At 41.6% G+C, this 25964-nt stretch overlaps 1 protein-coding gene across 10 annotated transcripts in view; it reads right to left on the bottom strand.

Annotated features, from left to right (window-relative positions):
• The window catches only part of CELF2 (CUGBP Elav-like family member 2), a 559234-nt gene that overhangs the window by 299754 nt on the left and 233516 nt on the right, over window positions 1-25964 (bottom strand). The window contains exon 1 of one of the 10 annotated variants that reach the window (XM_036341318.1): window positions 15899-16231. The exons of 7 other annotated variants lie outside the window; for them this stretch is intronic. In XM_036341318.1, coding sequence (XP_036197211.1) covers window positions 15899-15972 — 74 coding nt within the window. In that variant the 5' untranslated portion in view covers window positions 15973-16231. Of the gene's footprint in view, window positions 1-15898; window positions 16232-25964 lie in introns of those variants that run through there. 2 more of the 10 variants (XM_036341326.1, XM_036341335.1) reach the window with 2 other exon arrangements.

Genomic DNA, 25964 nt, shown 5'->3' on the forward strand with positions numbered 1-25964 from the left:
ACAAACATTGCTCTGCTTGTTGGTCATGAAATACAATTGCCATGCAGAATTTGTGTAGCTCCAGAGAGTAAATTACTGCAGGCAACTCGGTTATCAGCAGCCTCTAGCCTGCCTCTCTAAGCTTCTAACGGAAACATTTAGGAGCAGAAGCGTTACATCTGGCTACAGCTGCACATTACATGGTCCGCTGAGACTCCCATGCTGATGGCTGCCCTGAATAACAAACAGCTGGGTATAAATGTAAAATCAGGAAATCGATTTTAGATGCACACGTTTCGCCAATCCTCTGAAATTCCAGCACTGGGTGGGAAAGAGCAATGAGCACTGAAGAGAGTGAAAATAGCCAGAGGGTAAAATTCAAGAATCAAGCTGGGCACTCTGGTGTCATAACTAGGGGCTCTTCCATTACTGTTCCATGAAGGACAGTGGGAGAACAAACAGAGGCCGAATCATCAGGTCATTTTCTGGCTCTGGTCACACTGCAGTTAAAAGTTAACAGAAGCAACTGAGCTTCCTCCTATGTGAGGTTTCCAGAATGGAGTCGTTATTTCATGAATGGAATGGGATGAATGGACAGGCTGCCCTCAAAGTCTCATCCCAGAGTCCTCCGACACTGAGCCCAGGTGCTAGGGAAGAGTGTTCAGACAAAGCTGTCCACAGAAATTTCCAGCACAAGAGATTTAGGTCAGAAAGAAATGTAAGTTAATTAGACAGCACATCCCAAAGTGCCCGGCAGGGTACCAACACAGTAGAAACACCAACCAGACCTCTGTTACATTTTGAGTAATTTTTTTATTTACAAGGACTTTGGTAAGGGAACGGGTCAGAGAAGGAGAGGCTAGAAATTACTTTTCCTGGAAATTTAAAAGCATGGATAACCAACCATGTCTGTAGAAAGGCTGGGTTAGTCCTATGCATAGTCATTTAAAAGCTGGCAAATACATTTATACAGGGTGGGGAGGGGAAAGTAGGTTTACAGTTGTGAGTACTCGAAACACAGAGTTCATTCCTACATCATTATTTATTAATTATTGTATTAATTATTGTGTTATTTTTCATACAAACAACTGTAAACCTACTTTTGCCCTACTCTGTGTTTAAGAAAGCTAGAGATACGGGTCTGGCATGAGAAGGGACCACATCATTCATTCATCACTCACTTTTTAGAGTGAAAGGGGGAACCGTTAAGGACGATGCCAGGACAACTGGTATGAGAAAGTGTTACAGGAAACTAGGGCACAGACTCACTGTATCTTGAGTGCCAAGAGCATGAAAAAGCTTGAGGTCCTATCTGCAATGCCAATCAAGTAGCTGCTACCCATCGGCTTCCTTTCATCTGTACCTATTTGTTCTCGGGATTCTAGATCTAGAATAAATTACAGAACTCATCAAAAGGGAGTTCAGGAAGCAAACGATGTCTCTGCCTGAGCAATGAAGTCTGTGGATCACACCAGGGCCCGTCTGACCTACTGAAGGAGGTAGGCACTACTTCTCTTGGAGCTTTCTAGGTGGGAAAGAACTGTAATATTACCAGCTTCGATCAATGCTGACTTTTCTCCCATCTCTCAAGCTACCTGGATTCTACAATCCAAATGGTCAAGACTGTAAAAGTGTTCATGTACACACACATCCACCAGGGACTACTTCCTCTACTGTGTTCTGAAAGAACACATGAAATGTTATTTTAAGGAATCTAGGAAGGATCTAGAAATGTCAAAACCTGGATGAGGCAATATTGTAATGTTCATCTCATCCAAGGTACAGGATGAAGAATGAAGGTCTTTAGAAAGATGGAACAGTTACATTCTTGTTTCAAGAACAAGAAAATCCTTTATTAATCTTACATAGCCCAAAACAACACAACAGGGCAGATCCTTCATGTTAAACCTGTGTTTCTCCAAAAAATAAACAATCAATAGTGATCAACTAAAGCTCAGAGCAACAGATGTCGGACTTAAAGTAATAACTATTTTGTGAACACTTTATAAAATGGTGTAACCCCTAGCACAGGCAACAACCTGTACATCGTGATACTTTCAATATCTGTGTTGAGAATGGAGCTTACTTAATATAAGCTGCAACTCTTGATCACTGGCAGGCACGACGGAGCAAAAAAAGGAACCTGACTCTCAGCACAGAAAATGTCTAGGTGGTTTCCACATGACGACAGAAGAACGAATCGATTCCGCCAAATAACCGGTCAGTGTGACTCATAAATCCTCAACTCCTCAGCTGTCCAACTTAATTTTAACTATTGAATCTGTGTTTCAAACTGTACAACCACCATGTGCTTACACCACAGTGGAATCAATTTGCTACTGGAGAGGCAAACAAGAAACCCCGGGAATTAGATAACCTTAAACGCTAATTTACTTTGGTTCTCAGCTAATTACATTTCTTAAAGTGAGTTGCTGATTGGTTAAGAATCCAAACTATCAAAAGCCCAGGCACTTAGAAACATAAACACATAACCTGTCAAGAACAGTGCCCTGAACATAAGAGAGAGTAGTGGTAATTCACAGAGGGAATTCATGAAAGACACAAATTGAGTTGCCCTCATTTATTTATAACTCACAATTGGGCAATTATATTATGGAGACTGGCTATGTCTGCCGAGGCTTTGTTTCAAAAGCTCCAACAGTCCATTTACATTAAAAAAAAAAAATCCCACAACCCTTGTTGATGTGTTGTATTACACTGAACTGGGATCCCAAAGTTATCCAGTCACCTATGAATGGTACAAATACTGAATATGGTCGCTAACTTTCATAGTACTGTAAAGTGGCCTGCCAGAACCCCAACTACATTTATGTCAGAAAAAGAACTAAAAAGTAACTAGGCATACACCAAAATGGATTTCAACTGTTCACAATTTCATTAGAACCCGCCCTTCTGTGTTTGCTAACATCTTTGTCCTACGTGTCAGACCAGGACTCAGCAGAATCTGAGGTGGTTTGTGGGTTTTCTTAGCAACCTTAGTCAAGTAAGGTTCTGCTTCTGTTTTAGTTTAAACCTTCACTATAATTTATTTTAGTTTTTCAGAGTTATAACATTGTGAACCTTCACGTGTGACAAATTTAATGCCTTAGAAACAGAATAATACTCACAAGGTCATCATCATTTTTCTCCCATCTGCTTTCCACCCAAAGCCAAGGAGCATTTTCTATCACATAGGTTCCTTGGACTTTAAAATGCTAATCAATGATGAGCAAAACACTAAGGTATAACATTTCAGGCTCTCTCTCTCTCTTAAAATTCCAAGTGGTTTAAGCTCTCACTGAAATTAGAAATAAGATCTTATCTAGTGTCTAACAGTGATGGCGAACCTATGACACGCGTGAACTCATTTTTTGGTTGATTTTTCTTTGTTAGTTGGCATTTAAATATATAAAATAAATATCAAAAATATAATTCTTTGTTTTACTATGGTTGCAAAGATCAAAAAATTTCTATATGTGACACGGCACCAGAGTTAAGTTAGGATTTTTCAAAATGCTGACACGCCGAGCTCAAAAGGTTTGCCATCACTGGTCTGGAAGAACAAAATTGTTCAGGATATTTTTCTTGTCCCGCAGCCAGAATTCAAGACCAAGGGAAGAGTCCACATTACAGTAGGTTCCTGCAGGAGCAATGGTTTTGTTTTCATGGGAGGAGGGCATCAAAAAGACAATGTGCTGTCACAGGGTGCAACAGCACCTGCCCTAGGGCAGCAACAGTGTCTGGATCCCAACCAACTCTCTCAGCTTGGCCCATCATGCTTGGGTCTCAATCAAATGTCGTTTCCTGTTTTACATCCTGAAAACAGAGGGTTTGTGAGAGAAGGTGCCGCTGTGATCAAGTTGACAACGGAGCAACTGAAGTGCCAGAAGAGTAATAGCATCTTCTCCAATTATATGATCCTCATTGAGAACCCAGGACTTCAACAAAGTGTTCAAACACCAGAGAATGGAACTGGCATCACGTAGTTGAGAGACGTGGTACTGGGCCTTATCAGCTGATTTCTGAAAGCCTTATAATGAGGGTGGAGCAAATATACATTCCATTCTTTGGCTGTATTTTTGTTCAACAAAGCCTACAATTTTCAGTCACTTGAAAATGTAATTATAGATAATGTTTGCATCAGTAGCAAGAATACAATAAGCACACAGGGCATAAAAACTCCACTCAAATCACATCCTCTTAGGTGATGATGCTTGTCTCCCGCCAAGGCATTTCGACAAGCTAATATTGGGAATGGTTTGTGGATGAGGCCAACCCATATATGAATTCTACTCTAACTTTTCTAGTACCCCTTCCTTTACATTGGGTGTCTACACACGAAACAAATATCTATGATTTGCCGAAAATCCAGAATCCTATAGAGAGTTCAAACATGTACTGATACTTGAAATGGACTGGGTACCAGAACTGGGTGGGTCACAACTGTCCATCACTTAAATCCATTTGTCATCTTGCTCAGAAACTCTACTTATTTTGACCCACTTATGAAGAAGGAGGTAGAAGTGCATGTAACTCTAGAAAGGATTCTGCATAAAGTCACCAATTAAGGGGGACAGAGAAGACCTAACTCCACCTGAAAACCTTTTTCTAATTCACAAGAAGGCTGTGGGCTGGAGGGCCCCTGAGAAAGGCCAAGTGTTCACCGTGGGAAGTAAATGGAAGGAAATCCAGATTTTCTAAATGAAATCCTTAAAAAAAACCTTTTCATTAAATATACAGGTATCTTAAATGAAGAATGGGAATTCACCTTAACATTCCATGTTAATTGCTTCCTTATCTCAGCAGTTAAGTGAGAGTCTGCCTCAGGCATTAGGAGATCTTGACATCACATTGCTATGGTGCCCCATTCTACTGACATCTCTTACAACACTCTTGCCTCCTAGACTCAGAAAGTGGTCTGGCTATGAACTAAAAAACCAAGAACAAGCAATTTATGTGAAAGAACACAGAATAAGCAGATTATCAGGACGCAGCTAAGAAACTATATTTCACACTCAAATCCACCCATTCAGCTGCCAATTCACCAACATCTCTACAAATTCAACCTGTTTATGGTCTTAAAAGGATCTAAGAATCTCCCCCCAAAAGACTTACAAGCAACCTCCTGGGCCAAACTGTGATCTCAGGCTTTGCAAATGGACAGAGACAGATAGACAGACACAGGCTCGAACATTCAGTGCTACCACCTTTTAGAACTCGATTTCCCCACCAGCAAAATAGGAGTGATACAACTTACCTTGCAACATGTGTCTGGAAATGACCGATAATTTATATAAATCCCTTAGCCTAATGGCTGTCCCACATTATGCTCTAAATCAAGGACAAGTGATATTATAAAATATTTCAGAACATGAACCATTGGGAAGGCAGTGTCCTTTAAAGTGTGAGTCATCAGAAATAGGAGAAACATACACACCAAAAAATATTTGATTGTCACTGAATTACAGTTTTGTTGATGCGAGAAAACATTTGTTGGCTTCTGGGCCTATATCGTTTTATTGAATAGACAACTAGAAATCAATGTGGATCAAAAGAATTATGTTCTGAATAGGCTGAAAAACAAGACATAGTTAGAGGCAAGGAAAAAGGCTTTCACGTAGTTTGTGAGGCTAACAGTCCCATTTTAGTCACCTTTTGTAATAGCTGAACACAAAATCTTGGCTCACTGAAAGACTGCCAATAAACTTAGACTTCGTAGACACTGAAATGTGCTGACTACAAAGTACCAATTAATTTGTACAGAAACATTTCTAGTATCTGGGTGGCAGACTCCCATCTTTTTGCCAACTTTGCTAGACTTGGCTAGTTTTCCTTCCCCATCCCAGAAACAGCAGTAATCTCTGATATTGCTTACGTTCCCACTGCCTTCAGTGCCGGCCCTGGCTCCCCCTAATGCAAAGTGTTCTGTTATGTGAGGCAAGGGATCCCTAAGCTTGGAGGTCACATTCACGGCCTGGGGAGTTTCTCAGAGCCAACATCACTTCTTAGCCAGAGTAGATGCTGAGTGTTCCCCTGGCCGGCCAGGTAGGGAGGTAGTTCCTCAACAAAGACCTCAGATCATGCTTTAAGCTTCCCAACTGAATCTCATCACGTCTGATCTAACAAATCAAAGCACTTCAATGTGCAAAGCAAATCTTCCCACTAACCATGGTGGCTCTGATCTCTTAGATTTCAAGGACCCTAATGGCTGTGTCAGCAGAAACTAGCGCCTGCTTGTTGAAGCGCAAGAACAGAATAACTTCGATGCATCCTGCAGCTAGGCACCACCTGGATACATACCCTACACCACCTCTTAAGGCAAAAATCACTAATTCTTTCTCCAAATGGTCTCCTTCCTCGGAGACTCCACTCCTCCTCCTCCTTTGTTCTCCAGGCTTCGTGACCTGAGCTCCCAATGAGGCCATTAGGAGGCAGGTCTATGAAATTCCCCCTCCATATTCATACCATCAAAATTGTTCTCTTAATGGCCTAGGTGTTTCTGAGGGGCTAGGAGTCCTGTTATGTGAGAACCAGCCTTCATATTGTGTGGCTAATTCGCATCCCATAAGAAAATCAAAATCGGTTTCAGCTGGTTAGGGATGGGCTCTTGCAGAACCTGCATCGGGGGATAATGGACACGGAGATATTGCTTTTTGTTTCACCCCATTCCAAAAGGGAAGGTCTGGCCACAAGTTCACAGCTGTTGGCCCACAAACTGCATTTTATTTCTCCATCACCATGCAGAAAGAGGAGAGAAAAGAAAATCCATCTTCTTAATGGTGTCCTGGGGATGGAGCATTTTCTGAGACTTTATATGGGAGCAATACTGCATTATTGGCTGAGACTGGGTTTTCGGCTGCGACTTTATAAAGCACGAATGTTCCAAGGGGGGAAACATTAGCTGGCCAGTTGTAATGAAGTTCCACTGTATTTGATTCTCCCAGGCAATGCAGATGAACTTGTGGTCACTTTTAAGGTCCATGAAGCCATAAAATATTTAGGTTGTCATTCCTTTCCCGGTATGAGCTTCGCAGTAATACTGTGGGACAGGCAAGAAGCGTATCTTATTATACTTATTTTCTAGATGAGAAATCCTGACAAGTCAACTGAGATCTGAAGGGGCATGGAACGAGTCAGAAGACAGCCAAGAGAACGACGCACGAGGCTGCTGCTTCGTGAAGGATGCTCAGCCCTAAAGATCTACCTTCTGACCCCCAGCTGGAGAGGCCCAGAGCAGTCTTCCAGTGATTCCATTCCGCGGCACAGGAGCAGATCCCGGGGCAGGGAGAGTGTCCCCCGCAAGCAGAAACAATCCAAGAGGAAGTGATTTCTAGCTAAAAGTTAAAATTCACCCAACAGCCCATGGACTTAAAATGATTTCTGTATGGAGAAAAATTAATGTTTCCTAGATTCTTCCTGAGAGAAAGTAAATTCAATGGCAAGTGTTCCATGAAGAAAAAAAAAATGTTTTCCCTCAACCTCCTCTGCACACAGGGTTTCTAAGGCACCTCTAGCAGGCAGAAGTGAAAGCATGCTCTGAGGCCCTCTTCACACAGAAAAGGAAGGGACACTGCCCATCAGTAGATGCCGGAAGTGACTTTTTTGACATCCAAGAGTAAGAGAAAAGGAGGAAAAGAGGGATCAGGAAAATCGTGGCTTTTTGTGAAAAGAAAGGATCCTGACAGGGAGTATGATGATGTAAAATAAAGATGACTTCATATGAAGAAATCGCCTTGAGATAGAGCTGCCATGGTATTAGCCAGCATTTGGGCTTTTCAAAGGACTTGTGTGTTGCCTTTAAATCCTGACACCGGGAAAGATGGCTGGGTGGACAACGGGAGTCGCAAGGAAAGATGTTACCAGCATGACGGAAGGGAATAATTGCAGTTGGAGGCCTCCTGGTGACAATTTTGAGAAAGCAAACACAGCTGCAGCAGAGCCAAATATAGCTGGCCACGACAGTGACATCCATAAAGTTAATCATTCTGAAATATGCTACCCTTATGCTCCACCAGAAAACTCAACTCCCCTTCCATAATGTAGGAAGAAGTCAAAATACAGTTTTATGCGCAGAAACATGCAGCTGCTCCAGTGGAATTTTACTCCCAGTGGTGACGGAGCTGTTCAGAGACCGTCCCCCTCTCAGGGCGCCAATGCTCAGAACTGTGTGGGGGACAGATGTGGCCCCCTTCTCTTGAAATTTAGAAAACAACTCAGAAACGGATAATAAACTGGGGTTAGAAAAGTCCATTTCATCTTAGAGAAGAGTGAAAAGATACAAAGTCAGGAAAATATAAAAAAGGCAGAAAGAAAACATCAAAAATAGCTATACTCTTCATGACCTACAGGAATCTAAGCTGGGACACAAAGACTCAGGAGGGAAGAAGAAAAAGCAACCTAACAAAATACACATACAACCTTTATACCAAAAGCTTTCCTCCTTCTTTATGCTTTTTCATAGCAGCTTTCCCCTTTGTTATTCCCCTAAGAGTTTCCAAGGGGAAATGATATGTCAGATTTCAACCTGTATTTGTTCACTTGGGTGACACCCATTGTCTTACTCTGGAGATGCAGAGAGAAAAGAGCTGGGTGTGAGAGCGATCGTGCGTGTTTAAGTTGGTTTACACCCATCTGCCCCCTCGTAGGTCCATCAATCTCCTTCAACTTCAGCCTTTTGAGAGGCTCAGTTTATGTGCTGGTTGCCCATTAGACACAATCACAATTTCAAGGATTCCTTTCAATAGTGACAGGAAGCTATGAGTTAATATAAATGGGTCACATAAAATGGGGCAGCAGCCAGAAATTTGGTCTGGCCAGGGCCAGCTGTGTCTACCCAAGAATCAATTTAAGGTCTTACTGTCCAGATTTTCCTGGGAAAAGTCTTTCTTTCTTCCTATTCTAAACCTAAAATATCTCAACAGTAGCAACATCTTCTTTGTAACTGAGAACTAGAAATGGCCCCAGGTCCAGGGAGTTTGCAGCAAGGATAGACGGGGTCACTAAACTGGGTCAAGCTTGTCACCCAGTCAGGTGTGACAGGATTACCAGAGTGAACTTCTTTTCACACCTTTAATAGAAGCCACTCTGAGCTTCTGGGCCAAAGAGTCAAAATCTAGTCCTGAGACCAATTTTCTGCTGTATCATTAATTTGAAGCATATCTTTGGTCAAGATGTTAAACCTTCCTGAATCTTTAATCTTTCAGTTACAAAGGTAATAATATGTAAATACATATTATGATGTGCAACAGTTTCATAACTTTTATAGCCAAAGACCATTAAATGTAAGTTATTTCAAGAAGGTAAAGCATTATGCCCAATAAGTAGTTTTCCATATATACGTGTCTGTGCGTGTGTGTGTGTGTGTACGTGTGTACACATATTTTATGTCTGTTGACCACAGCCAGGTCAATAAAAACATATTTTGCTCTTTTAGCCTACAGGACTGAGTCTGTATCAGATAAATGTGGTACAACTTTCCTGCTTCAGGGGAGGACTAAGAAATAGAGACATAATTCATGGAAAAGAATATAAAATACCACCTTAAAATTTAATGAGCCTAAGTCAAGCTATGAACTTTAGAGAAAGCCTGGAAAATAAGCCTTTCAGCATAACATCATAGAATTTTTTATCCTACGATGGAAGCTGAAGAACTATTCACTCCTATGGTACTAAAAAATTAAAAAGTTTCACGCTGTCCAAAGTTATGTCAAAATGTTAAATAAATCAACTGAAATTAACTGTATTCCCTCTGAGGAGTGAGTCAACACCATCACATGTGAAAGTAGGAAATCGCCAGTCTTATTTGAGCCTATAAATGTCAGACAAAGCAGCTGGTGGGTGGGTTGTGGGAACTTATTTCTGTGGTCATAACAGAGAGAACCATACGGTTTCATTAAAGAGAAAAAGCTCCTTGATTTCTCTCATTCCTAAGGCTTAAAATCAAAACATTCTGCATTCCCCTCTTTAAAGCACAATTAGTCAAAGAAATCCTATGTATAGGTCATCTATCTATATGACCCTTCAAAAAAGGGAGCACAACTCATTTAAACTGAGGTCTCATCAGAATAGATTTCTTTATTTAAAATCTGACCTTATGTAAAAAGCCAAATGAGTCTGGTGGAAAAGTCCAGAATAATAAACTGAAATGGTATTTTAGTTTAGTCCACATGCAGCCTAAACTTAATTTACATACATCTTCAGGAGGGGGGAAAATGAGTCTAATAATTTGCTGGCAAGTTAGCTTTGAGGCATTCATTCCAAGGAGTAATTAAAATTTAACAACAACAAAAAAACACACCCGAATTTGTACTCATCTGTCATTTTGAGAGCCATATGATTACATATTTATTAGCATTCCATTTTACATCATCAGCCGATTTGAAAACATCGCTCTCAGTCTCAGAGCATAATATACAACCTGCACTTCCGAAAACAGACCGTTCATAAAGCTCTGGGTGTCACAGAGCAACAGTGGAAATCTCAGACAGGCTCACTGGCATTTCAGCTGCATAACTGGAATTGCATTTCCATAAAGCTAGTGGGAGTAACCACTTTCTGTTGTGACTTAGGTAGGACAAATGGGAAGAAGAAAGAGGCTCAAAGTCTCCCCTTTCTTTTAAAAGTCCTTTAAGAGGAGTCTCAGGCTCGCAGTAAATGAAAAAGGAAATCCCAGGAGGGAAGTGAGGTTTCCATCCCTTCCCATCCACATTCAGAGCAGAATATTGGATGGCACAATTACACAGTGATGACGCTGAAGGGGAATAATTATTTGACAATTACCTGAGAGCGGCACATTTACTGAGCTAATTGGTTTTTGTTTCCCTCAAAGGTTTTTCCAGGAGTGCACAACGCCATTTCTCTTAGATTGAGCAAGAGCTTTTTCTTAGGGAAAAATAAAAGTACATTTTCTGCTCTGCTACACAAGTAGCACAGGGCTGATGTTGGCTTTGTTAGATTACCATCCCTCCCCGGTAGTGGCACAGACAGGAGGGCATGAGCACGTGCAGGTGCTGATGAACTGCCAATCGGTACCACCTTCCCAGCACTCCCTTCTGCAGTTTCCTAGAACACATCCTATATGGACAAATGGCTGACTCCTTTGTCTTGTCCTAATCTTCGAACAAAAAGCAAAATGGGACCCTCCCCTGAAAAGAACAGAACCCGCTGGCATTCACACTCTAAACTGGAAATACAGGTGAAGTTTGGGTGAAGTTCAGCACAGGAAGTGCAACACATGAATGGCTTCGTAACTCCTCTCCTTGCAACTCCTTGAAAATATCAAGTTCCCACTGAAATGCCAACACGGTAAGGGATGTTCACAGTGTTGTTTAGCAGTGTGAGGTTTGTCTTTCATTCACTACGGTGACATCAGACCCCTGTTGATATTTGGTCTCCTGACCCAATACCTACATCATATGTGTGCTGGTTGTCTGACAGTTTATCAGATTATTGTGTCTGCCCAAATATTACTTGTTTTTTTATAAGAAGTGAATGAGTCTTTAACTTGTAAGAAACAAACCACAAGTAAGGGGTAAAGAGAAAGAAAAGTTTGGGGGTTTGTGTTAAAAAGAAAAGGCGGGGGATGGAGAGTACGAATGCAGTCTTTTATCAGAGGCCAAATATACTGTTATTATTGCTGTTGTTGGGTAGGAAAAACACTGAGGTGAAAAACATTCTAAGTGGTCCCATGAAATCTTAATTACTAGGTTCATATCTGAAAATCCTATGTCCTTTTTAACTTGTTTTTGCAAGGTTCTTGTCCCCCCCAGTTCCCTGCATCTCCACAACAGATGCCAAAGTAACCTCAATCCAGCAAATTACAATTAAACAGCAAGACTTAACAAGTAAAGTAATACCTCTTACCCAGATCAAAGATAACATTAGTGTTCTAAATGCCGATGTGGGGTGAGTTTTGGGTCTCGGGAGGCAGGTGATATGAAAATATGCAGTGTTACCTGAGAAGTCCCACCTGAAAAATAATATTTTTAAAATATCTTTAAAGAACTATATGCATAGATCTTTTCTTTGGAGTCTCCTCGTTTTAATTTTCTCTCATGACCATCATGGATCAGGTGATAAATCTCAGTAATCTCTGTACTTTATTATTTATAATGGCATTTTCCAAAAACACTTCAAATGCCATCTAAAAAAAAAAAAAAAAAAGGACACACTGCTTCTGACTTTCATTTTGCTGGTACTGTATAAACAAAAATATATTTTTAATTAAATCAGATTCTCTTTAGTTAACTGAAATATGGAATACAGTGCAAATTTGAGTCAAATCAGAGAATAATAAACTCAATTTAAATAAAATTAGATAGTGAAGTCTGAAAACTTGGTATGCATTTCCTATAATGCTCAATCATTCCCACGTGGCACCATTTTGTTTTTCTGACAAAAATAAAGGCCTATTTAGTTCACTGATCTCTCTTCTCTCGAATTAACATGTGAGCATGCATTTATGTAACACACACCCACAAGCCATCCACAGCTTTTCCACTTCCTGCCTATGGGGCACAGGCAAGCATGTCACCTCTTTAAGGATCACCTGTGTAATGAGTGTAATAACCACTCTGCAGATCTACTGTGAAGGTTAGAGACTGTAGATACAGTGTCTTGAGACATAGCAGGCATTCAATTAATGACTCACGTTTTTGGCCTATCAGGGAGGAAAAGAGGAAAGCAGTAATTATGTTGCCTTCTTGGACTGGTCGAGTTGTCCCTCTAATAATTTCTTAATCTATAAAACAAGGGCCGATGAGATGGTCTCTAACGCCCCTTTCAACTTTAACAATGACAACCCTAGAACCAAGTTTCAGTTCAATTAGACACAAATAGATATTCTTAGTTATCCTTATACTTGGAAGGATTTAATGAACAGCAGGGGAATTCACCAAATTGATGAATATACACTCAGGATAACTTTTGTCATTTTCAATAAGGTTACTTACCGATTGTGGGGGGGGAAAAATAAGATTTCATTTTAATTTATTGGTAGCTTCTTCTCAGCATGTTATTTTAACATCACAATCTGAATTAGTACTTTTGCAGTTGCATTTATAGATTTTCCCATCTGTAATTTCTTACTTCCGAGATATTATTTCTTATATTTTTGTTCAAAATTTTAAAAAACTTTTAGAAACCCTAAATGCATATATGATCATTAAAAAGGTGAGACAAGGGAGGAAACCCCCAAGACCAATCCAAAACCAGCTACCCCAGTTTAGAACAGATTTAAAAAAAAAAAAAAAACAGTTCCTATTTTATTTTCATCTTTATTGCACTTGATACAACAAAACTTTACTAGTTAAGATAATTTAAAGGGTCCATTTCCACTTACAGTTTATTAATGAATATTAAAACCCCAAGACTTAGAAGCATATGTCCTAATAATTCTATACCACCATAGAGCCTTCAGTGACCTGGGCTTTTTAAACACTGGATGGCTTGTGGGGCCATGAAGCGTAATAATTCATCTCCAAAGCTATTTGTTCATCTGCCTCCAGGACTCAAACATATTACATCTTACAAACTTATCTAATGTATTCATTCTCCTGGGAAAATGCCATCAAAAATACATCCTACTGCTCTAAAAGAAATCAGCACAAGTAAAGCCCCTATGCTTTATTTAACTTCCTTATAGGAACAGGCCAATATCTAGTCAACTGAAATTCAATGCAAGGGGCGATATACCATACATGATAACCAGTCTGGACAACATTAAAGCCACACAGCTATCATATCAACTGTATGAATGTGGCCAAAGTATTTTCAATTGATCAATGCCCTCCCCCACACCCTTCAATATCCCCAACGTTAGTCTCTAATGTGAGCTAATTGCAAACTCTTTCGTAAACATGGTACAGTATTCTCAGGGCTAAGGAGACAAATAAGAAGATCGTCATTTACATATCCTCTACTTCTCCTCTATTTGTAAAAGGTCAATTAAGCAATAGTTGGCAAACCCTGAAAACAATTTAAGTTTGATGCCAAAGGACATCATTTGGAAACAACTAACATCTGGAAGAGAAGTGGGGTAGAAGTGACCTTAGGATTTGCATGGATATTCTGTGGCTAAAATACAAAGGCTCTACTCAGAGCAAATATTTTGAACTAGCCACCTTTATCCACCTAATGAAAAGGACAAATTAAACTTTCATAATTTAACTGACAAGAGACAGCACCTTTCAGAGGCCACTAACACTTTAAATTCATAGAGCATTCATTAGCTAGATATATTATGGCCACTTACATAGCAGGTGACCAGAAATTCAAAATCATGATAAGCCAATCCTTCAGTTCAGCCCCACATTCCTCTGGAGAGGAAAAAACACACAAAACTTTCAAAAGCTAATGTGCAAACATCTATATATCACACATCTATATATCTATATAGCACACACACACACACACACACACATTTAAGGAGGACAAGACGGAGCCCTTTTAAAACAAGTATCATGGGAATGTTACTAACCAAGATTAATTTCTCTGAGAAAACTGCCAAAATGAAATTCAATATTTTAATTTATATTATCTGATTACCTTAGTTGAGATAATGAACCTGATCGTGTGTACAAGCAAGTTAATGTTCTTAATATCGAGTGAAAAGACAATTCTCATTTAACAGATAACTATCATCCCCTGCCCCCATTAAAAAAAAAAAAAAATTCCTAGGGGCTCAAATAATTGGCCGCTGCGGAGTTTCTCAAGAATCTCTCAACTCATAACATTTAACATACAAGAAAAAGAATCTAGCACCGTAGGGGAAAGTTAGTTGCCAGGGAAATGGATCATAAAGCTCGGAATGGCATGAAAATTGCTACAAGTACAGTAATGTGCCAGAAAGAATATGGATGTTAAGTCTTAACAGTGTGCAGAATAGGGAACATTCTATGTGGACTCTTACCAAGGATAGCAGTCCCTTTTCCCTAGATTAATTGTAGCCTGGGTTCACTACCAAAAATCCTGCCCGGTAATTGGCAATCAATCTCACATATTCCAGTTCTAAATGGACACAGACCTTTTAGACCCACTTCTGGCAATCCCTGGTCTCTCTCTTCAGGTTTTCCTTCCACCACACGCCTGACACACAGAGAGGTCCTGCTGAGGGGATCAAAGTTTCTCTTACCAGCTCAGGCACCATCAAGACTAACCAACCAGATAAAAACGAGGCATACTTCCCTTTCCTCAGGAACCCCAGCTCCTACTTCTCCCAATAAACTACCCTCGTTTGACGACATGTAAAACAACCAGAAGCACATTAATTATTAAATTATAGGCTGCATCCCAGACAAAACCACCACGATTACGTAAAAATTACCACTAATTTCTGCCAGAGAGCACACCTGGCTATTGTAATGCTTTATAATTAACCGCCCCCTCCCCTTTTTTTTTTCTTTCTTCCCTCTTCTTCCTCCCACTCTCCCACCGCAGGAAAGGAATCTTGGCAAATGGAAAGTCAGAAGAGCGGATAATATGGTAAGAAGGGATCTTTAAAGGGGTCACCGGAGCTCCCACAGCCCCGCAATTCCAATGGCACGAGCGTGCACGCGCGCTCTCCTCCCCGGGACGCCGCGCCCCGCTGGCCATCCCCGAGCCCAGACCCTCGGACACCGCGCCCCGCCGGCCGTTCCTCGCTGGCCTGGCTCGCCGGTTCCGCGAACCCGATCCCGGACCCCCGTCTCCGCGCCGCTCGGCCGGTCAGGACGCTCTCCCTCCTCCCCAAGCCCAGCGCCGGCTCCGAAGCCCCGAGGCGGCGGCTGATCCGGAGTCTCCACTCGCGTCCCCCGGGCAGCGGAGCCGCCGCGCTTGCCTCTCCCTCCTCGGGGCTTCGGAAGGCGACTTGGCCAAGGCCGCCCGCTCGGGGTCGCGGGGAGAACGCCCGCGCGACCCCCCGTCCCCGTGGGACCCCACTCACATTCGGTCCGGAACTAGCAGGCGCCCCTCGACCATCATGTCCGGGAGGAAATCCAGCTTGAAGGCAGAAGTCATGTTGGCGGCGCACGAGGCGCTCGGAGGGCGGGCGGGGGGCGGCGGCGGTGCGCGCGTCCGAGCGGCCGCGGCCGGCGAGACGGGCAGGGACAGGTGCGCGCGGCCTCCCCGCGGCAGCCGCCCGAGCCGGCACTTGTCACATTCTCCCCCTCCCGCGCTCCGCCAATCCCCTCCGAAAGCCGGAGCCGAGGCCGCGGCTGCGGAGCGCCAGGTGCGGGGAGCGGAGGCGGAGCTCCGCGCCCGCGCGCCGCCGCTTAACCCCTGAGGGCCCGCCCGGGGGAGGGACCTGCCCCAGGCAGGCGGCTGGGGCTGCTGAGCTCACCGGCTTTAAAAATAGCCCGACTTTTCCTAGGGTCCCAGAGCATCTTCTAGAGATACTCAACGCTCGGAGTCTGCCCTGTCCCTCTTAATTCCCCGTTTCCAGGCGCTGGCAAGAGGCCCAAGAAGCGATGCTAGGTTTCGTGCCACTGTGTGGCCAAAGCCTAGTTCACGGGCCGGTCAAAACCATATCCCAAAGTCACCGGAGAGAGAATCATCCCAAAGGTTTGCATGCTCTCGGTGTGGGTGTGATACGCTTGTCTGTGTGTGAACGAACCAAAATAACTGAAATAGGATTCGTGGTTTAGCCAAAGTAAATATCTCATAAATGGCCCAAGTGACGTTCCGGGACTTATCTCAGAGCTTTAAGGAGAAAGACGAATCAATCTCTGTACAGTTATGATTCCTTTTGTATCATCTTGGAAACACGAATAATTATAAAGGAATGGAAATAAGAAACAGTAATAAATCATGTTTTCTTTTAAAAAGATAAATCATGAATTTGCCAGTTCCTAGTATTTAATACAAGGATTAAAAAAGCAACAGTGACTTCATGGAACAGTGTTAGGTCTACATGGCCATGAAGCTTAAATACCCATTTCAGATTTGTGACTGATTTACTGATAGGAATTGAGAAAAATGACAAGATACTTACAAATAAATAGAAGCAGGTGAGTTTGATTTTTTCCAGGTGATTTGCTCAAACTCTTAAAAGATAAATGATGTATAATGGTGGCATTCTAATTTAGCATTCTCATTATTGTTTTATTGTTTGGTTATTTGGATGAAACTGAACTTTCCACAACGTCACAAGTATGTAAAACTACTTCATGGACTAATTCACATTCTAAAGCAACCTCATAAATCGCAGAGCTCACGTTAATAGTTTGCCTCTTGGTAATCACGGTAGCCAGGGGGTTAAACAATTTAGTCACGTGTAAATGTACTGCTTGTAGCTAAATGTATCAGACATCACAATATGGAGGAAAAAATATTTTTTTTCTCACCAATTTCTTGTGTGGTAATGAGAATTGACCATCTTTAGAGATTATGAAGGAAAATAGATATGTATATACCAATTTAAATTTACATAGCAATTTAAATCCAGGCTTGATGCATTGAGCAATATAGAGTAACAGGCCTGGAGTATTCAATTAAGGCCAAACATACATAATTCACTCCGTTTCCTTCTTCAGCTGAACAGTATATCTGGCTTTTGACCAAGATAATTCCAATTCCAAGAGCATTGAATGTAAGGCTAGGACTAACCTTCATCTGAAAGCATTGCCTTTCTGAGGAACCAGGTCTAGATTCTTAAGGAATTGAAAAGCAGGTGCAATAAAATGAATTTGTACATTCAAAATGCCCAAACTTTTCCTAATAATACTAGGTTACATTTATCCCTCCCTCAGCTACTGCAGGCTACCTTTAAAATTTTAAGAATTCTGTTGGTCTTTCAATGATTTTAATAATTAGCTGGATAAATGAGACAAACCTTGACAGTTCTTGGTTTTCTACCCATTATTTACATAAATCCCAAATGTATATAATGAGCTGACTATGTAACAAATTTATTTTAAAATGAATGAACAGAAGCAGAGCACAACTGCATTAATCAAAAGAAAAAATATTTTCAAATCAGCTCTGGAATAAAGCTCCATCTATGTCTACATTCCATAAGGTAGAAAAGGCTTCATTAACATGTACACTTCTGAAATATTTATTTTCCCCTTAATTGCATGTGAATTAGTTGGGAGAAGCTGTAGGGAAGCCCTCTTACTGACTTAAGCCTTCTCAGCAGTTTGTTAAATTCTTGCCTCCAATCCCTGGAGGCGATGGTGGATTCAAAGAAGCTTTTAATCATACTATAAGGAGGGTGAAGTAGTGTGTAAGTAGGTCATAGAGAAAGAATTACAAGTGCATAGGTTATTGCCTTATTCAACAGCTAGTGTACCAGAGTTTTCAAAGCACACTTGCTTTACCATTTAGAGTGAGAAGCAAAACTGGGGTCAAATGTAAAAGATCACTCTTATGTGGGATACAGTGACGGCATGAGCCAAGGAAAGCTTATGGGATACGATTGAGTTTAAATAGTTTGGCAGCCAAATACACAAGTAATGTAGCGAATGCACTTGATGTAGGTGCCAGGGAGAAACAAAACACACACACACACACACACACACACACACACACACACACACACACATCCCATAGGGTTTTGTTTCCATGATATCAGCATATGTACATAAATTTCAAAGGTTTGAGCAGAAAACCAAAAACAAAACAAAAATCCAACCAAATACCACCTGATGAAAAGCTTAAATTTTTCATTTCAATGCTTTGACAGAAGGCAAATATGTATATATCTGAATACAACTCAGTGGGGCCCCTTTTTAAATTTTCGTGCAGTAATGAGCCACCAGGTAGCATGTTTTGGCAGTTGGAGTTATTTGGCAGACAGCTCCACTGGGGGCTGTTGAACATTCGGGTTCAATGAAGCTATTTTATAGCCAAGGATCTTACTAACAGCAGTGAGAGAGGATGGGGCCATTAGCAGGCTCCTCTTGTGGATGCCACCTGGTTGGTGACACCATGAAGGACAGAGCTGTCGGGAACCATGACGTTCCTCATAGTTTTAGCTTCGTTGCAGAAAAACCTCAAGCTCATCCCTAGGCCCATCCCCCTACCTTCCCTAATTGTCTCCTTTTTTTTTTTTTTCTTTTTTTAATCAACTTGCTATTCATTTCCCAAACAAAAGGCAATTCAAGAATTGGAAGCTCTTCAAGGGAAAGTTTCTGAATGACCTCATTTTTATATGAGGCCTTCCAAGGCAGTGGGGTGCACTGTGCTGTTTCAGCAAACCCCTTTCCCCCTCATGCCTCATCTCAAACTGAGTTTTGTCCAATGTCATTGTTTGAGCACTGAATTATCACCGGCATTTTTTAAAAAAGAACAAAACCCTCAATAGAAACAGAATGCTAATAAATGCATTTGTACATAGAGTACACACTGCTTGAAATCAAACAATCCTATTCCTGTCACCCCCCTCAATCAATGAATCAGAATGCAGTCCCTCAACTACAGACCTTTCAGCATCTTTGTACATGTATATATGACAACTTAAAGACTGGTGTTTCATCTGTAGAATTTTCTTCTCCTGCAGACAACCTTGTCTATTTTATGACAAATCTCCATTAAAAAATATTCCTACACATAACTTTATGCATCATAATCTCTTTAAAAGCAACCTATCAGCTACGTGACTATAGATGAACCAGCACGACTTTGTCTACTCAAAAAGCCACCTTCATAAAAGGGTTTTCCCCTCCTCACTTCTGGCTCATCATTACAAACAAGAATCCAGAACATCTTTCCCCTGTCCCATTTCCAAATTCAAATTTTATTAACATAGCTATTTGGTTTATGTTAATAAAATAAAATAAAGCCCAGTGTGCTCAAAGCCATTTGGAGCAGGAAATAGAGGCCCTATAAGGGGATTTCCCATCATTTCCAGCCAATAAAATTGAAATCTGCATGAATTTTAAGTACCTGAGAGAGTATCTGACTTTGTGGCCATGGGATTGTTCTGGGTTTACCCAGTTTTATTAGCAACTTGGAAACAAACAAACAGATCCTTAAGTGAGACATTGTAAATATATATTTTCTTAGCTTCATAAAAGTATCATCTAAAAAATAAATACATCACCAATCATAAGTTCAAAATTATCGCCTTATTATCTCCCCCACACACTTTTGAAACCTTCTGGAATGGAGATTTTATCACAGTCTTAAAACAACTTAAGTGAAATTAAATGCCAATAAAGATGAGATCGTTATTAAATTCATATTTTACATTTTTACGGGAATTTTAAATAGTCACTCTCCCTTGAGAACAGCTGCTACTGGCTTTTTGCAATATTGTATTTTTCTGAATCTGTTTTTAATAGAGCAAAAACACATACTGTTGAATTTATCTCCCTTCTGAAGAGGCCCTCAACCTGAAGATCATTCTTTGCATACATACCTTCTGGCTCTCAAATGCGGTGCCCTTCTAGGGTTTTCAGAAGCTTCCATTCCCAGGGGATGAAAGGTTAACACTGGGGATCTGACAGACCCAGAGCCCAGCCAGCTCATCACTTCCCTCTCTAACTTGCTTTTCCTTTTTCCTTCTTTCTCCATTACACCGCTGCTGCCTTCTTTGTTCCCCCCACCCTAGGCTTTCTCTTTTCTCTCGCTCTCTCTCTCAAATGGAAGCCAGACAATACCAGAAGCTTCCCTCTGCAGCTGGTGTCTGAAGAGGCAGGTGACTACAAAAGTGAAGTGAGTTGTTGTGGGCTGCTTATCTGCCAGAAAAATCAAGTTTGCTTTAGCCTTGACCAAGGCTGATTTCCGACCTAGGAACAGCTGTCTCTGGAGTTGGGCTTCCTTCCAGACAAGGGGTGGGAGGGGGAGGCTGTACGATTGTGTCCCACAAAGTGAGTAAGTCGGATGTGAAAACTGGGAAGGAGAATGGAGAAAGGATGGGGAGACAAACAAGGCTTGTCTGTCCAGCATGGCGATTTGGACACAAAGGCACCCAGGAAAAAAAAAAAAAAAACTCCGAAGGAATGTTTCAGTGGCCTCTTGAAGATGCCGAGATTGGTCAGACTATACCAGGCACCCTTATCTGGTGCCAGGCTGGCGGTAGGAACAACATTTATACCTATCAGAATGAGGGTTTTAGTTCTTGGCAATCTGCCCTTCAACACTCCCACCCCCACAAAAGGTTTTCCCCAACTGGCCCAAAGTTCTCATCTTACTGTCACGTGTTGTTAAATTTAAAAAGGAGAAATGGTTGCTTGATGGAGGACAACAGCTGAGTGGCAGCAGCTGGGTGGATACAATAGCAGGCAAAATACTAGGTCCAGAGAGAAACCAGCAACAGGTGGGGGTGAAAGAAAGCGCAATGGAAGTTTTAGCCTAAGGGGGAGAGGAGTTGGCCTAGAGTCCAGTGGTCGGCAAACTCTTTAGTCAACAGAGCCAACTATCAACAGTGCAATGATTGAAATTTCTTTTGAGAGCCCAATTTTTTAAACTTAAACTATATAGGTAGGTACATTGTTATTAACTTAATTAGGGTACTCCTAAGGCTTAGGAAGAGCCACACTCAAGGGGCCAAAGAGCCGCATGTGGCTCACGAACCGCAGTTTGCCGACCACGGCCCTAGGCAGCCCTTGACAAGAATTACAGTCTCAACTTGAGAGGAAATCTCTGCAGGCATGACAGCCCCATTTGCCTGAATGTCTCTCCTTTCCCTGAACAAATGAATTAGAGTGAGGATTAGAGAGCAAAAGCCTGGGGTTCTGCAAAACAAAATGCATGAATCTACTTTATCCACGCTGATGACAGAGCCCCATCAAAGAGCTTCTGGTTACGAGGATCAGAAGTCATCTGATATGGTGCTTGCAGACTAGACTCTTTAAGGCAAATGCTGCTTTCAAACTGAGTGAAAAAGATTATATGATTTAAGAACCACACCTGTTGCATTCTGCATGTGATTCTGCCAGAGTTGATGGATGCTGGGAACGCCATTTAATTTTCTGATTCCTCGCTAGACCTTTGTCACATGGGTGGCCCTCATTTCCTTGTAGGGATGACTGGCTGGAAAATCAACACCTACCATGATCCTCAGATAAGAAGTACAATGTGTTAGCCTAATTATTCCCACCGCAATTATATAACCAAGCTATTAATGTGACATGGAGGTTGAAAATACATTAAGGTTTTGAGCACAGGAAATTTATTTTTTTCCCTACAATATGGTTCAAATCTCTAGCCATTTTTAGCTTATGATAGAGGTTTTCAAAAGATCCCAAGTGGCTTTTTATTTAAGCTTGCTTTTGATGCTAATTCCCATGAAGTCCATTAGGAAAAAAAAAAAAAGATTGTGTGTCCCTTTCTCTTAAAAAAACAAACAAACAAAAAACCTACCTAAAATCTTCATGGAAAAGTGGTGTAGCTACCTACCCAAGCTAAGTGGAATGTATTCTCTCATCTTGTCTCTACTGCTGAGTATAAACCTTTGTGTTACCCAATCACTTAGTTTCCCCATACTCTCTGGAGGCTAATAGCTACATTTGTCCTATTTCATAGGAATGTGGCAAGGTTAGAGAGAAGGAGAGATGTGAATGACATTGAGAATCTGAAAAAGAAAGGTGACGAGGCTGAAGATTTTGTTTTGCTCTTTTCAATAGAAAGATAAGACCAAGGTGTTCTAAGAACACCTTCCCTCTCCTCCTCACTCATCGGTCCTTCAAGGCCTAGTTCAATGTCCCCCTCCTCTGCATTACACCACTTGATACTTTCTTACCCACTGCTCTGTCTCACAACTGCTGTGAGCTTCTTGATGGCTGAGGCTATGTCCTATATTGAGCACAATATGTCTTTATTGCCAGATTTGTTATGATCCCAGCATGAGATATTTTGGCCATGCATACAGATAAAAAGTCATGTTTCAACTTCATAAAGCTTTAAAGCACTCCATTAGTCCTTCCAACATTTGTTCCCATTATACAGATTAAAGCCTGAGAAAAGTGAGGCTTAGGACGCTTTAATTCAAAGATGCTTTAATTCAAAGACCTCATGAACAAGCCGGGACACAGAGGGGAGTTGTGGTCAGAACTCAGAAGCAAAACACTGCTGAGATTTCGTTCGCTTTCTTTTCCCTTTCTGAATTCACAGCTTACTCAGTGGCAAAACCAGGAGGTGTGTACCAATCAAAGTCCACAGTGGGCATGCAGGCCCAGAGGAAGACTTGACTTTTATGTGTCAAATATCCAATTGTTATACTTTCAAGTTGGCCAAGGAAAGAGTTGTTTTGAGCCCTGAGTTAGAATCCCTTCCACTACAAGCTGTGTCTCTAGGCCTATTACTTTACCTTTCTCGAGCTCAGTTTGTTCAGCTTTAAAATGGGAATAACAGACCTCTTGGATATATGTAAGAATTAAATTAGAAAAGATAAAAGAAACCACCTCATATAGTGCCAGGCATAGAGTCGATGGTTAATAAATTTTGATGTTATTTCTTACCTCCAAGCATAACACTCACACCCTCCAATCTTTGTTTAAACCTGGAGCTGGCAAGGTGGGAAGAAAGAGAAAGCCAGTCTCAATGTTATTGTTCTACAGCATTAGAGTTTCCGCTGACACTTCAACGTCTGAGACCAACAATCTAAACCAGAGGGAAGAGGACGATTCTGGTTGATGGAGAGTAGGCGCTGGGGCTTGGAACGAGGTCTCCATCCCTTTTTATCAAGTCAGTTTCCAAAGAGAAGGTCAAAGGAATCCTAACTGCTGCCACCAGGAATTCATGCCAACCACCCCCAACTCAGTGCACTTTTCATTTACAGAAGCGCTTCTTAAATCACCTCTGAATGAGCAGGGAGCCGTCTCACAGAACCCAAAAGAGAGCTGGGGTCCCAGACCAAGATATTAACAAAGGAATACCATGACAAAGGCAACCACATTGCAAGGCCCTTGAATTACTGAGATGCGCAGCATCCCGGGAGGGTGAGAAGCATCTGATCCATGTCTGCATCAGGCACAGCTGTGCCCATTCTAGTCTGTTCACACGCCAGCTAAAAGCCAGCAATGCCATCCATAGGTTTCAGCAGAGTTTTACGGACTGCAGCTGCCACCTTTCTCAAGACAGGCATTTAAAAAGCCCCGGACAGCTCTTCTTGGCCAAGACAACAAAGCGGGTTGAACAGAATGATTTTACAGGAAAATTCTAGTGTTTCTTTTGCTCCGAGGGCATGTTGGCAAGTCCTGCTTCATAAACTCCAGTGATTCATCACAGTCCTAAGCAGCCAGTAATGGGTGGGTCAACTTGGAATGGGCTGAGGTGGCAGCTCGAGCTGTCCTGGTAATACCTGTCACTCTGGGCCACTGTCATCCTCTCCCCACAGATGCCAGTTTCCGTTTACTCTGATGGCCTTGACATACAAGGAAATGGGCTTGGGATGAGTCCCACAAGGAAGAGAATGCTATGGAGAAGACAAACATACCTGTGCATGATAATCCTTAAAGATAATCACGTGAAGCAGAAGACTGCGTTTGGGAACCAAGTGTACCTCATCGCAAGTCAGGGTTAACCACACACACACACACACACACACACACACACACACACTCACACTCTTACAAGTATGTCTGGCTTCCATCTCAGCCCAATCTCTGTAGATTGGTGTCACATGATCAGAAAGGTGCTGCAGCTCTAGGACACTTCATTTCCAGTCTTAATGGGCTACAACATTAAAACCTCACATATGCTTTCCTTCCTCTGACACCCTCTTCCCCAAGTCCCTTAAGGAAAATGCCACAGGTTTTAATCCTCTCCAAACCACTGCCGCCTCATCTTTCCTACAGAAAAAAAAAGTCACTGTGAGTTCAGAAAATTCCCAAAGCCAATAAACATTACAGAAGCAATCAATAGTTTTATGAAAGGGGAAATCCCCAGGAATCACCAAACCGTAGAAAGAAATTCAGGAAGGCTAATAAGGATGATCAAAGGCATGATTGCAACGGAATAGACTGTACTTGTTACTGTTTGAAGAGGTGCAGAAAGATGCTATGGATCTGGGCGAGATGCCACTAAACAAGCGGCAGTTCCAATGACTTTTACAGAAATCTCTACGCGAGGACCTAAGTTGGAGATTTCTAATATCCTCACTACCCGATCACACCAAATCAGGTGTGCTTCACCTCTGAGAACACTGACCCCGAGTCGGAGCAATCATTCCTACACCGCACTCTTCCTTTTGCATCCTGCCTTTCTTTTCATCAACCTGGGTATTTCCAGGGCTCTGAGCAATGAACTTCCCATCAGCCACATTCTCACCTAATTAACCCCCCTGATTACAATAATTAGTATTGATTCACTCTTGGAATGACTTCCTACCTATTCAAGCACAATCTGTACTTGCTATAAAGTTCCAGATATGCATATTAATCAAATGTTCTTCTTTGATTTTCAGTCCCAGAAGAATATTTTGCTATTGTATACACGACTGTTAAAAAAAAAAAGAGAGAGAAAAGGGTGAGGTTTTATTTTAACAAATAAAGGAATACCAATACATCGAAGTTACAGATCTCAGCCTGTGGCCTGCTGAGCATGGCTACGTGGGTATTCCGGAGACTTGTGTGTGAAGGGTGCACTGGTCACTCTATTGAAAGAAGCCATTTTCCCAGTTTGAATCTTTTGCTATTTCTTTTCTGCAAGTCCTGGCTTAGAATTAAAATGTACTTTGACATTTCGTTAGGTCACTATGGAGGGGGATCACCACACTGATGGCAAGATACAGATTACACATCTTGTTACTGTTGTGAACATAGATGCAGACAAGTTTGCCAACTTTAGGCAATCTCCTACCTTCCCCAGCAGGCTAAAGGAAAAGAGAATATGGATGTGGAATGCTGAAAAGGGGATCTCAAGACCACCTAGAAATCCAAGTGAATAGATCTCAGGGAAATAATTATAATTTAGTCAAAAATTCAACATGGAGGTTCCCAAGTTATCTCTTTATTTCAGTGTGCTACTGACAGGCAGCTAAGGAGCACAGGGAACTATTTTTCTTCCAAACCACAAAAAAAAAAAAAAAAAAATTTGCTTGCAACCTTTGCTTTGGAATAAAAATT

This window comes from Myotis myotis, unplaced genomic scaffold (genome assembly GCF_014108235.1).
Source record: "Myotis myotis isolate mMyoMyo1 unplaced genomic scaffold, mMyoMyo1.p scaffold_m19_p_1, whole genome shotgun sequence".
Taxonomy (NCBI): domain Eukaryota; kingdom Metazoa; phylum Chordata; class Mammalia; order Chiroptera; family Vespertilionidae; genus Myotis; species Myotis myotis.